This window comes from Gopherus flavomarginatus, chromosome 5 (assembly GCF_025201925.1).
Source record: "Gopherus flavomarginatus isolate rGopFla2 chromosome 5, rGopFla2.mat.asm, whole genome shotgun sequence".
Classification (NCBI taxonomy): domain Eukaryota; kingdom Metazoa; phylum Chordata; order Testudines; family Testudinidae; genus Gopherus; species Gopherus flavomarginatus.
In genome coordinates this window covers 116,577,266-116,588,719 of record NC_066621.1, presented here as the reverse complement: position 1 = coordinate 116,588,719, position 11,454 = coordinate 116,577,266, and the positions used below count along the sequence as shown (strand labels likewise).

The 11,454-nt window shown below is 51.3% G+C and overlaps 1 protein-coding gene across 1 annotated transcript; it reads right to left on the bottom strand.

The window, feature by feature from the left end:
• Window positions 1-4,511: 4,511 nt before the first annotated feature.
• On the bottom strand, window positions 4,512-6,548 carry VRTN (vertebrae development associated). The gene has a single exon (XM_050955692.1). It carries the CDS (start codon window positions 6,546-6,548, stop codon window positions 4,512-4,514), a length of 2,037 nt encoding a protein of 678 aa, XP_050811649.1.
• Between the last annotated feature and the right edge of the window lie 4,906 nt (window positions 6,549-11,454).

The window sequence follows — 11,454 nt, the reverse complement described above, 5'->3', positions numbered from 1 at the left end:
CTAGAACTCTCCTGATCTTAAGTTGTGGGCCCCATTGCCCTCTGGCCCCTTTACACAAGGCTATACCAGAGGAACTTGCCACCGGTAGCTCTCCAGCCACCCCATTACAGGGTCAGTGACAGGCTGTGGGGCGAGAGATGGGTGGGTGACAAATATGAAACTGATGAAAGAAATAACTTAGTTAACACAACTCATGATTAATCTGTGGAACTCACTGCTGCAAGTGCATAGTGAGGGCAAGAACTTAGCAGGATTCCCAAAGGACCAGGTAAGCACCATGAAGCCATCCACAACTCTGAGAGGATAAATATGGGTATGGCATTTAAGCTGCCTGCTTCAGGGATAAACCAACCACTGCCTGATGCAAGTTTAAAAGAAGCTTCCCCTCTGGGCAGGGAGTTGCATAACTGTCCACAATTGTACCTTCCCCAGAAGCATCTGGTTGCTCTCAGAGTCTGATTATAAAAGCAGATGGAGCACCATGAGGCTCATCTACTCAGCAATGTGTTGTACATGCTATGCTCCTGATCTCTGGGGTGCATGTATTTCTGAGCCTTGGCCCTGATGTTGAGTAGGCTCGGCCACTGGTGCCTAGAGTTGGAACCTGTGCTTTATTAGGCTCAGTGTCAGACAATCCACCCTCTATTGCTCTCCTCCTTTGTCTAGCTGAGGGAAAATACCACTTAATCTTGATTTCAATTTCACAGCTGCTGCTGCTGCTGAGGGGAAACAGGTGATCTCCCAGCCTCTAGGCACAGTTCACAGACATGGATAATCATTCTGGAGTAATTACCAGCTCACTCCCTCAGGAATTCACTGATGAGAAGTCACTGGGAGCTAATTACTGTGTGTGTCTGTATCTCTCTCTCTCTCTCTCTCATGCTCACACACAACCTCAGTGATCAGAGCAAATGCAGTGCTTTCTGCAATAGCTTCGCCCATTCCTTGGTCTTGGGGGAGTGCTCTCCAGTCCCTGGATCCCTGCCCTGGTGGGGGGCTGCTCACCTTTCCTCCTGGCAACTGCTCTGGATCCAAGATCGCAGCCCTGCTGCTTTCATTGTCCTGTAGGTAGGGTTTTTTTATGTCTCCCATCAGCGCCCTTCCCTGACTGCACAGTAAAACAAACTCTACCAGCCTACTGACACCAGTTGCACCTCATGGACCAAGCTGGTAGAATGAAGCCTAGGGCTACTTGCGCCAGCCCCCCACCTGAGTTTGCTGATCCTGCACTGATTCAGTCTGGGCTAGGGGTGGGGGGTGGGGCAGGGGCAGGGGCAGGTAGAGATGTTGAAGCACCAGGGGTGGGATGGGGACAACTGCTGCAGTGCAAGGGGTAGGAGGAGGAAGGCAGGCCTTTCCCTACAACCCCAGCTATCTCCAAGTGTGTCTGCTTCCCAGGCTGGGGGGGGGAGCAGTACCAGAATAAGTCTCCCCAGGGCTTGGCACCAGCAGGAGTCAGATCCTACGTGGGCAGGTCCCCACTACCAGTGGGATTTAGGGCAAGGGCTATAGTTGATTGAAGGGTGGGGGAAGGGTTTGCACCCCACCAGCCAAGGAGCAGGGTAGTGGAGGGGGAATGCTGCTCCCCTATGGCAGGGAAAGGAGGGGGCTTTTAGTACAGGAAGGGGAGGCTGAATTGGACCTCCACCCCATCTCTTATTTTAACGCCTGCCTTAGGGCCCATTTCAGTCCCACTTGGGATACCCTGTGGGGTCCCTGTTGGGTCTATTGGCGGCAACCCCTCAGGGCTAAGTCCTAACAAGGATCAGGCCAAACTGCCTAGCCACAGGCTTTCTAGGTCCACAGGAACCAGAACCCCAGACTGCCAGGGTTGCCAGCCACTCTTCCATGGACCTGAGATTCCTCTCTGCATACACAGAAGGACATGGCCGCAGAGGGAAGCAGGGGGTAACAGGAAGCACCGGGTTCTTGGGGGAGGAAGGCTTTGCTGTTTTCCCACTGTAGACAGGCAGGGTTAACGTACAGCTTTCCTAGCAAGCAGTGCAGAGAGGACTGACCTATAGGCAGGGGCTGCTGAGTGCAGAACTGTGCATTTCAAACACTGGCTGCACTTCCAGTCTCCCTTTAGAAGAGCACCACCTGCTGGCTGTGATCCCATTTCACCAGCCAGACCCCACTTTTCTCCAGGGACAGGGAGTGAGCAGATTTATCACCCCATTCACAGTATATTACATGTATTTTTGAAAAAAATCAGCTCTCTAACAGACACTTGCTACAATGATTTGTGTGTCCCTTTGATTGTGAGCTTGTTAGTGCAAGGACTTTTACGTGTTTGTACAGTGCTCAGCACACGAGAGGCCTGGGGGCGCTAATAATAAATGTGCAAGCACCCTCCCGCTTCTCCCTTTGAAGTTATTTCTAACATGCACTGGCTTCACTTCCCTTTGTCAGCAGCTGGGGGTGGGTGCTGCTGCGTACCACAGACAGACTGCAATACTTGACTGCAGTGACTAGCCGGCAATGTGTCTCTGCCCCACCACCTCTATAAAACCTATCCAGGTGTGACAGGCCCCCACGGGTGAGAAACCACCTGTTTCAGCCAGAGGTGCAAATACCAGCTCATTTTCTAACATTATTAGAAGGGAAAAGCCTGCCAGAGGCATTCAATTGTATGAGCCTGATGCATCTTCCGTTCAAGTCAATATAGAGACCCCCATTGTTCTGGATCAGTTCCTAGGTCACTGGTTTGGATCTGGCCCAGCTCAGCAGTAACCCATAGGTGGTAGTCCTTGCCCTATGCTGTAGGGAGCAACATCCTCTGGTAGTGAGAAGGGCTTGATAATCTTCCCTGTCTCTGCTTTCCATCACATCCCTGCTAGCTGTTCAGTGAGATGAGCTGGTGGGTGCTCAACGCACCAAAACTTCCCTCCCCCTTGGCCAGTTGCAGCAGAGAGGGGAAGGCAACTTGAAGTCCCATCTTCTCCGTAGAGGTGATGCCACAGGCTCAGGGCAGATGGTGCATGGGGGAAAGTTGTACAGGTGCTGTCTGCACATGACTTTGGAGACAGATAAATTATCACCCTTCTGGGGGCCCTACTAGGCCCAGCTTTCCTCTAAAACAAACAGGAGGGCAACAACCCTCATTAAAGGCATTTCAGTCAGACAAGGGGGGGTGAAACAAGAGAGACACCACACAGAGTTGGGAGTGGAAGGGTTTTTATTGCTTTAAATTGCTGCAGGTCACACGTGTACATCCAGCCCTGTCTCAGCATAGGGCTCTGCTACTCAGCCATGAGTCACCCTCCCACCCACTCACAGTTCTTTTTAGATAGTGAAAGCAGAACCCCCTCTTCTCCACCCACCCCCAGCGCTGTCTCTACCCCCTGCAGTGGGCAGCAGGTTGGGGCATCCTGTCAGGCTCCTGGAGAGCAGGAACATAAAGGCACATGCTCACTGGGATTGCAGAGGGGCACAGGAGTGAGGTCACTTACTACCAGGGCAGAGGACTCAGAGAAGTTATCTTTCTCCAGAGCCTGCAAAGGACTGCAAGACACAGGCTTGAATGGGACAAGGCCAACAGGTCCCTGCTTAGCTGAAGATCTACATGTGATCATTTCCAGAGAGGAAGGGCAGACTGAAGGAAACAGGAACACAATCCACTTGTCAACCAAAGAATGCCAGGAAGTCTTATTGCCCTGCCTGTAGTCACAGGAGAAGAGTGATCATGAAAGCTACAGAGTCATGTGGCCTCTAGAACTAATACAATCATAAAACCCCAAATCATGTCACTGCTGTGCCTGAGCTAAACTGCTCCTCAGCCCCCAGTCCCTGCTCCTAAATCAACAAGGAATCCACCAAAGCAGGGAAGCTGCTCCCCAACAGTCAGTGCAGCCTCCAGGGTGCCCCCACCCAAGGCTGGGTTGTTAGGAACTCTTCCTAAGAACACCATAAATGGAACAGTCTCAGCACCATTTCTTGGGGCCTGAGCGAGAATGAGCTTGTTATCTCTGGGCCAGGCACTGTATGGCTCAACTCATTCCCAAGAAAATCTTGACGTTAACAAGATCGATTCTGGGTTGGGCAGTGACCTGGGGCAGGTGAGCCCACAAATCCTGCACACAGCATTTAGAATGGAGGCCTGCAGCTTGTCGGCCCATGAATTAAGGGCATTTACACCCAGGGTACCTACAGGAACGTTTCAGAGTCACATACCCCTCCCTCTTCCCTCATTCCACCACCCTGTATCCCAGCCTAAGCACCAGGAGAAGGCAAACTCCATTTTGCCTTTTTCTTTTGGGGCATCTTTGCAGCCCAAAAATAAACCCAACACAAAACAGAGCTCTCATTCCACTCCCCGCACCTCCAGGGACTGGCAGCATGCAGACCTGGTCCCTGCACCCTGAGACCAGATCTAGCCAAACAGAAGAGAAAACAAAATAAAAGGGGGGGGGGGAAATCACAAAGAAAGAGAGAGCCAGCTGAATCACAGCTCACAAACACTGCCCTCCTGCCTGGACAGCAGAGAGCAGGTTCCAGCAGGCAACCCACCCTCAGGCATCCACTAGCGTCAGTCCATCATGCAGCGCGCGCTTCCACATGTAGTAGGTGGAGCGTGCTGTGAGGGGGAAGTGGGCACTGAACTCCTTGTAGGTCGGGAAGGTTTTCGATTCAAAGCGCTGCTGCAGGAACAGTTTGGCCTGAGCTTTGAACTGGGCAGTGGCAATCACATCCATCACGAACATCCGGCTGTTGGCTCTTTCTGACATGGCATAGCCGGAGATTGTGGCATTGTAGGGAGTGACTGATGCCTGCTTGTCTAGATGCCTGGGAGCCACTTCCATTTGTGACTGTGGTTTGATCCCAGGCTCTGCTTTTCCAGGAGCCTCGGAGATGACCTGACTCAGCTGTTGGGATGAGCTGGTCCAGAGAGGATGCTTGTTCATCTGCTGGCTGCTTCTCTTCCAGAACCAATAGGCTGTGGAGGAGAAGCCTGGGTAGCGCAGGCGGAACTTGCAGAATGGCAGCCGCCACTGCTGGACATGCCGCTTGGCCATGTCTCGAAGCTGCTTTCTCCAGTTATAGAGAGAGGGTTTGAGCTGGAGGAGACTTCTGGGCTCTGGCCGGTGTCCATTCAGCCTTTTCCTGCCAGGCAGATTTCCAGGCTTGAATGGCAGGTATGCCTTCCCTTTCACTAGGGGCTTCTGGCTGACTGAGGGAGGCTGAGGAGGTTTGAAGTTGGGGTTCCCCTTAATGGCTTTTCTCCGCCAGTTGTAGTAGGTGGATCTGGAGATACCAGGGAAGCTGCGCTTGAAGCACCTGTAGGGCACCAGAGTGTTCATGGAGATGCATTTCTCTAGGTATGACTTGGCTCCTTGCATGAAGATTCCTGCTTGGTTGGGCTCCAAGGGAGGGATCTTCGGCCTTAGGCCCCCCTCTGACTTTGCTGCATCATCCCTGTCTGGGTGGGGCTTTTTTTGATGGTCTCCATGAGGCTCCTGTGACACCATGGACTCAGCTGGAGCAGAGGTATCGCCGCCATTGACCATGCTCTGCATTTCGTGCTTCCAAGCGTAGTAAGTGGAGCGGGAGATTTCTGGGAACATTTGTCGGAAATGCTGAAGAGGGATCACATTGCCCTCTTGGAAGCAAGACTGAAGGAAGTGTTTGGCTGCAAACCTGGTGGCTGCTTTCTGCCTGTGCTCCCGGGACTGGCGCTTCCAGCGGTAGAAGGTGCTCTTGGTGATGCTGTAGCGGTCACACAGGTTAAAGTAGGTCAGCCGGGGGTCACTCTTCAGCAGCTCCAGAGTCTGGACTGGCTGGACTGGAGGCTCTGGAGAAGGGGTTGTGGGTTCCAGCTCTTCTAGGCCTACCACAGCCACAAAGTATTGTGCTTTGAAGACCTGTGAGGAGAGCTGCTGCCCTGACCACATGATGTGGAGCGTGGAGGTCTGTGGGCCACACTTCCTGGGCCGGATGAGGCGGTTGAAGTATGGCCGGATCTTCAAGTTGCTCATGGGGTAGATGGAGTAGATGTTACATTGCAGCACCGAGGCCAGGGCGTAGACATGCCACATGTTGGCAAAGGTGCCAGGGAAACAAGTGGCCTTGATGTCAGCATCAAAAATGGCCTCGAGGATGGCCAGAGGCAGGCTGGTCATCTCGGGGGACTCCTCGGTGCAGAGGGAGTAGCGGGCAGCCTGCAGCATCACCTTGGAGTCAATCATGCCGTTCAGGTAGTAATGTTTGTGCAGCAGCATCTCCACAACTGTGCGCACCTGCAGCTCCAGACTCAGGCTAGGGTTCCCCCACAGCAGCACACTGGCCGCCTCAAACAGGTGGTTCCCCTCCCCCTTGCAGACCAGAGGCAGCATGTTGCTGGGGGCATCCTCCGGATACAGGCTTTTTGCCACCCGGTCAACTTCCAACTCTTCCTGGAACTGCCTCCCGCAGTAGCTGGGTAGGGAGAAAGAGGACAAGGTCCTCTCAGCCTCCAGGGCTGCGCTTGTTAGTCCCTCTAGCCCAAAGCATTCGGTGGCCTCCTGCAGCTCCTGCAGTACAGACTGCACTAGCTGGTGCCGCTGGATCATCCTGCAAGACACAAGAATTCAAACGATGTGAGCTCCAGCTTTCCAGCAGAGACCATGCCTACCAACCCCCCACCCCCACTCAAAGGGGCTGCTCTTGCTCTCAATCCTCCAGATTCAAAAGGAAGAATCCTGGGTCCCCACACACAAACATGGGCAAGGGATAAATCTTGTGTTGATCTCAAGTGACCTCTTCTGGCCAATGTATAAAATGGCACTGATGGCCTCCAGAGAGGACAGGATGGCCAGTGATTTGAAGCAAGGTGTAGGAGAGGACAGCCTGAGGGTGGGAGGCAAGGCTGGAAGAGCAGGAGGTGCTGCAGACCAGGAGTTTGGTGCCTGGGCAGAGCTGTGAAGAGGGGAAACTTACACCTTGTCTGTTCTGTGCCTGCCTTTGCCCTCACTGAGCCCAATATTTACCCCAAATGGTAAAACCTGGGAATCTCAAAAGGGAAAAAAAGATGTATTCATTTTATTATCCAACAACAGCACCAGGAGAGGGGTCAACAGCTTTCCTGTGAGAATGAGTTTGTTAGAAAGCAACATTGCACATAGGGCTGTACAAACATATAGAGATATACCTATCTCCTAGAACTGGAAGGGACCTTGAAAGGTCATTGAGTCCAGTCCCCTGCCTTCACTAACATGACCAGAACAAAAACAAAAAACACAACCTGTCAAAGACAGTACTTGATCCGTAAGTGGCCCCCTCAAGGATTGAGCTCACAACCCTGAGTTTAGCAGGCCAATGCTCAAACCACGGAGCTATACCTACAAAGAACAGAGAAACCACAGAGCCTATTCTCAAGGAGCTTTCTACCAAATAAATGGGACAGTCTAGTTCAGAGCGCTCCCTCTGCCTGGTCAGGTGAAGGATTGAAGCCTCAGACAATGATCCCATCTGTGAAAAGAACAAAGCTCTCAGATACCCGGGCCTGGTCTACACTACGCATTTAAACCGATTTTAGCAGCGTTAAACCGATTTAATGGTGCACCCGTCCACACTACGAGGCCCTTTATATCGATATAAAGGGCTCTTTAAATCAGTTTCTGTACTCTTCCCCAACAAGAGGAGTAGCGCTAAAATCGGTATTACCATATCGGATTAGGGTTAGTGTGGCCGCAAATCGACGGTATTGGCCTCTGGGCGGTATCCCACAGTGCACCACTGTGACCGCTCTGGACAGCAATCTGAACTCGGATGCAGTGGGCAGGTAAACAGGAAAAGCTCCCTGAAATTTTGAATTACATTTCCTGTTTGCCCAGTGTGGAGCTCTGATCAGCACGGGTGGTGATGCAGTCCCAAATCCAAGAAGAGCTCCAGCATGGACCATACAGGAGATACGGGATCTGATCGCAGTATGGGGAGATAAATCTGTTCTATCAGAGCTCCTTTACAGAAGACGAAATGCCAAAGCATTTGAAAAAATCTCCAGGCTATACAGTGCTGCATGACAAACATAACGGAAAGCCAAAGAATCAAATGGATGCTCATGGAGGGAGGGAGGAGGTAATGAGGACTCCAGCTATCCCACAGTCCACAGCAGTCTCCGAAAACTATTTGCATTCTTGGCTGAGCTCCCAGTGCCTGCAGGTTCAAACACATTGTCCGGCGTAGTTCAGGGTATAGCTCATCAATTTACTCCCTCCCCACACCACGTGAAAGAAAAAGGGAAAAATCGTTTGACTTTTTTCAATGTCACCCTATGTCTACTGAATGCTGGTGGTAGACACGATGCTGCAGCAGTGAAGAGCAGTATCCGCTCTTCTCCCCTCCCCGGTGGCAGACGGTACAATATGACTGCTATCCATCATCACTATCAACCCGTGAGTGCTCCTGGCTGGCCTCAGGTGAGACTGGATGGGGGCGCCTGGGTAAAAATAGGAATGATTCCTGGTCATTCCCAGTAGATGATACAGAACGGCTCGTAACCGTTCTCATCATAGCAACTGGGGGCTGAGCTCTATCAGCCCCCTCCCTTTCATGTGTAAAGAAAAGTTTCTGTACTGCCTGGACTATCATAGCAGTGGGATGTTGGGCTCCTCTCCCCCACACCGCTTAATGTTCCGCCTGGACTGTCATAGCAGCAGGAGGCTGCCTCCCCCTCATTTTATCTCACTAACAAGTCACTGTTTCTTATTCCTGCATTCTTTATAATTTCATGACACAAATGGGGGGGGGACACTGCCACAGTAGCCCAGGAAGGTTGGGGACGAGGGAAGCAATGGATGGAGTTGTTGCAGGGGCAACCCCCGTGAATGGCATGCAGCTTGTCATTTCTGCGGGATCTGACATGGAGCAGCTGTGCTCTCTGGTACACTGGTTCTCTTGTACACTTGCCCCATATTCTAGGCAGGACTGACTCTATTTTTAGATACTATAAAGGAGGGATTGACTCAGGGAGTCATTCCCATTTTTGACTTTGCACCCCCGGCCGACCTCAGCCAGGGGCACCCATGATAGCAGCAGACAGTACACAACGACAGATAACCATCATCTTATTGCCAATTTACAATGGCAGCAGACAGTACAGAATGGCTGGTAACCATCTCTGCTATCATGCAAAAACAAATGAATGCTGCTGTGTAGCGCTGCAGTAACGCCTCTGTCAGCGGCATCCAGTACACATACAGTGACAGTAAAAAAAAAGCTGAATGGGCTCCATGGTTGCTGTGCTATGTCGTCTGCCAGGGCAATCCAGGGAAAAAGGGCACGAAATGATCGTCTGCCGTTGTTTTCCCGGAGGAAGGAATGAGTGACGACATTTACCCAGAACCACCCGCGACAATGATTTCTGCCCCATCAGGAACTGGGATCTCAACCCAGAATTCCAAGGGGTGGGGGAGACTGCGGGAACTATGGGATCGCTACGGAATAGCTACCCACAGTGCAACGCTCCAGAAATCGACGCTATCCTCGGACGATGGACGCACACCGCCGAATTAATGTGCTTAGTGTGGCCGCGTGCACTCGACTTTATACAATCTGTTTTACAAAACCGGTTTATGTAAAATCAGACTAATCTCTTAGTGCAGACGTACCCATCCTGGTGAGTCTGTAACCTGACAGTGCAATACACATCTTCCAACTTCTGCAATAAATGGTAGTTGTAGTTCCCTTTATGTCACCAGGTGGCACATGCCACTCACTGTAGAAGCATGGAGAAGGGCTAAGTGTATGAAGCAAGAGTGATTTCAGGAATCTAGGACCCAAGTCATCCTTGCCCTTTGGCACTGGAATAAGGGCCCTCCCGATGACTAGTGCCAGCACAAAGGGCCTGTGCAATCCCTCAGCAGGGACATTCCAGAGTGGGAGGAGCTGGAGGCATCCCCACAGTCCAGTTATTCCCTGCTGTTGCAATGCCCACAGACACTATGGCAGCGGGAGGAGGCAGGAAAAGGGTGCAGCTGAGGCTTAGCCTCTGCCAAGGGCTGAGGAGGCAGCCCCAGGGTCAGGAAAGTGCCAACTGCCTCCCCTCAGTGCTGGCTCAGGGATGATCTGGCTGTAGACCCTAGTCATTGTGGAAACTCTAATAACACGATATCAAAGCCTCCTCCATCTCTCTACATCCAGGCCATCTTGTTGGGTTTAGTGTGTGGGTGGTGACCTGTGATATACAGGAAGTCAGACTAAATGATCTAGTGGTCCCTTCTGGCCTTAAACTCTGTGCCCAAATCCTGTCCCTCCTTGCTCTATACCAGCCTGAGACTCAGCTGTTTCTCTAATCACATGGTAAAAACTCCAGTCCAGTCCCTTATTTCCCCTCTTGGTTACTCTACACTCTTTCCTGGCATCCTTGGCACCCACATAGCAGCCCCCCGCCCCCCCCCGTACAGTCCATCAAAGCTGTATTCCGTGCTCCATGATCTCACAACATGCCTCCCTCTTTGTATCCCTCCACTGGCTCCTCTTTTCCACCATATCAAATTCACGCTTCTTATCACTCCTTCAAGGCCCTGCATAATCCTGTGCCTCCTTATTTATCTGCCCTACACTCCAACAGCCACCCTTTCCCCGCCACACCCCTAAATGATACAGCCTCAACATGCTGTTTCTTTGTTTCTCCTACAAGTATAGCTGTGCCTTCTTCCATGCCACCTGCTCTGCATGGCACATCCTTTCTTAGCTGGTCCACAAAGTCCCCATCCTCTCCTCATTCAGATCCTGGCTGAAGACTCACCTCTATTGTGATGCCTGCAAGTAACCTTATTATTTGTCTAACACTAATGCCTACAGGTTGTAGCCAAAATTGGGCCCTATCATGCTAGGCACTGTGAAATGTCAGAGAGAAAGAGAGAGAGTCCCCTTCCCCAAGAGCTTACAGTATCAACAGACAGAAGTGGGGACAGACACCCCAGAGGTGAAAGCCAAACCAGGACTAGGATTCAACTCTTCTGACTGCTAGTCAGGTGCTCCGTCCATAGACCACACTGACACCCTGAGGCAGTGAGGCCTAGTTGTGAGGCAAACATTACCTAGACAAAACAAAACAAAGGCCACAGTGCTATTATTAACCCTTTGTTTTGGTATGTTAGGGCCAAGACACCTCTGTACTGGTTTCCCTTTTCCAGGGAAAAATGGTGAGGTGGCAAAATTTGCAGATAATTCAAAATTACTTAAAATAGTTTAGTCCAAAGCAAACTGTGAAGAGTTACAAAGGGGTCTCACAAAACTGGGTGACTGGGCAACAAAATGGTGGATGAAATTCAGTGTTGATAAATGCAAAGTACCGGTAACGCACATTGAAAAACATAATCCCAACTATACATACAAAATGAAGGGGACTAAGTTAGCTGTTACTACTCAAAGAGATCTCGGAGTCATTGTGGATAGTTCTCTGAAAACATCTGTTCAATGTGCAGCGGCAGTCAAAAAAGTGACCAGAATGTTGGGAACCATTAGGAAAGA

Coding starts and splice junctions, on each gene's coding strand:
- VRTN (XM_050955692.1), bottom strand. CDS start 6,548: ATGATCCAGCGGCACCAGCTAGTGCAGTCTGTACTGCAGGAGCTGCAG.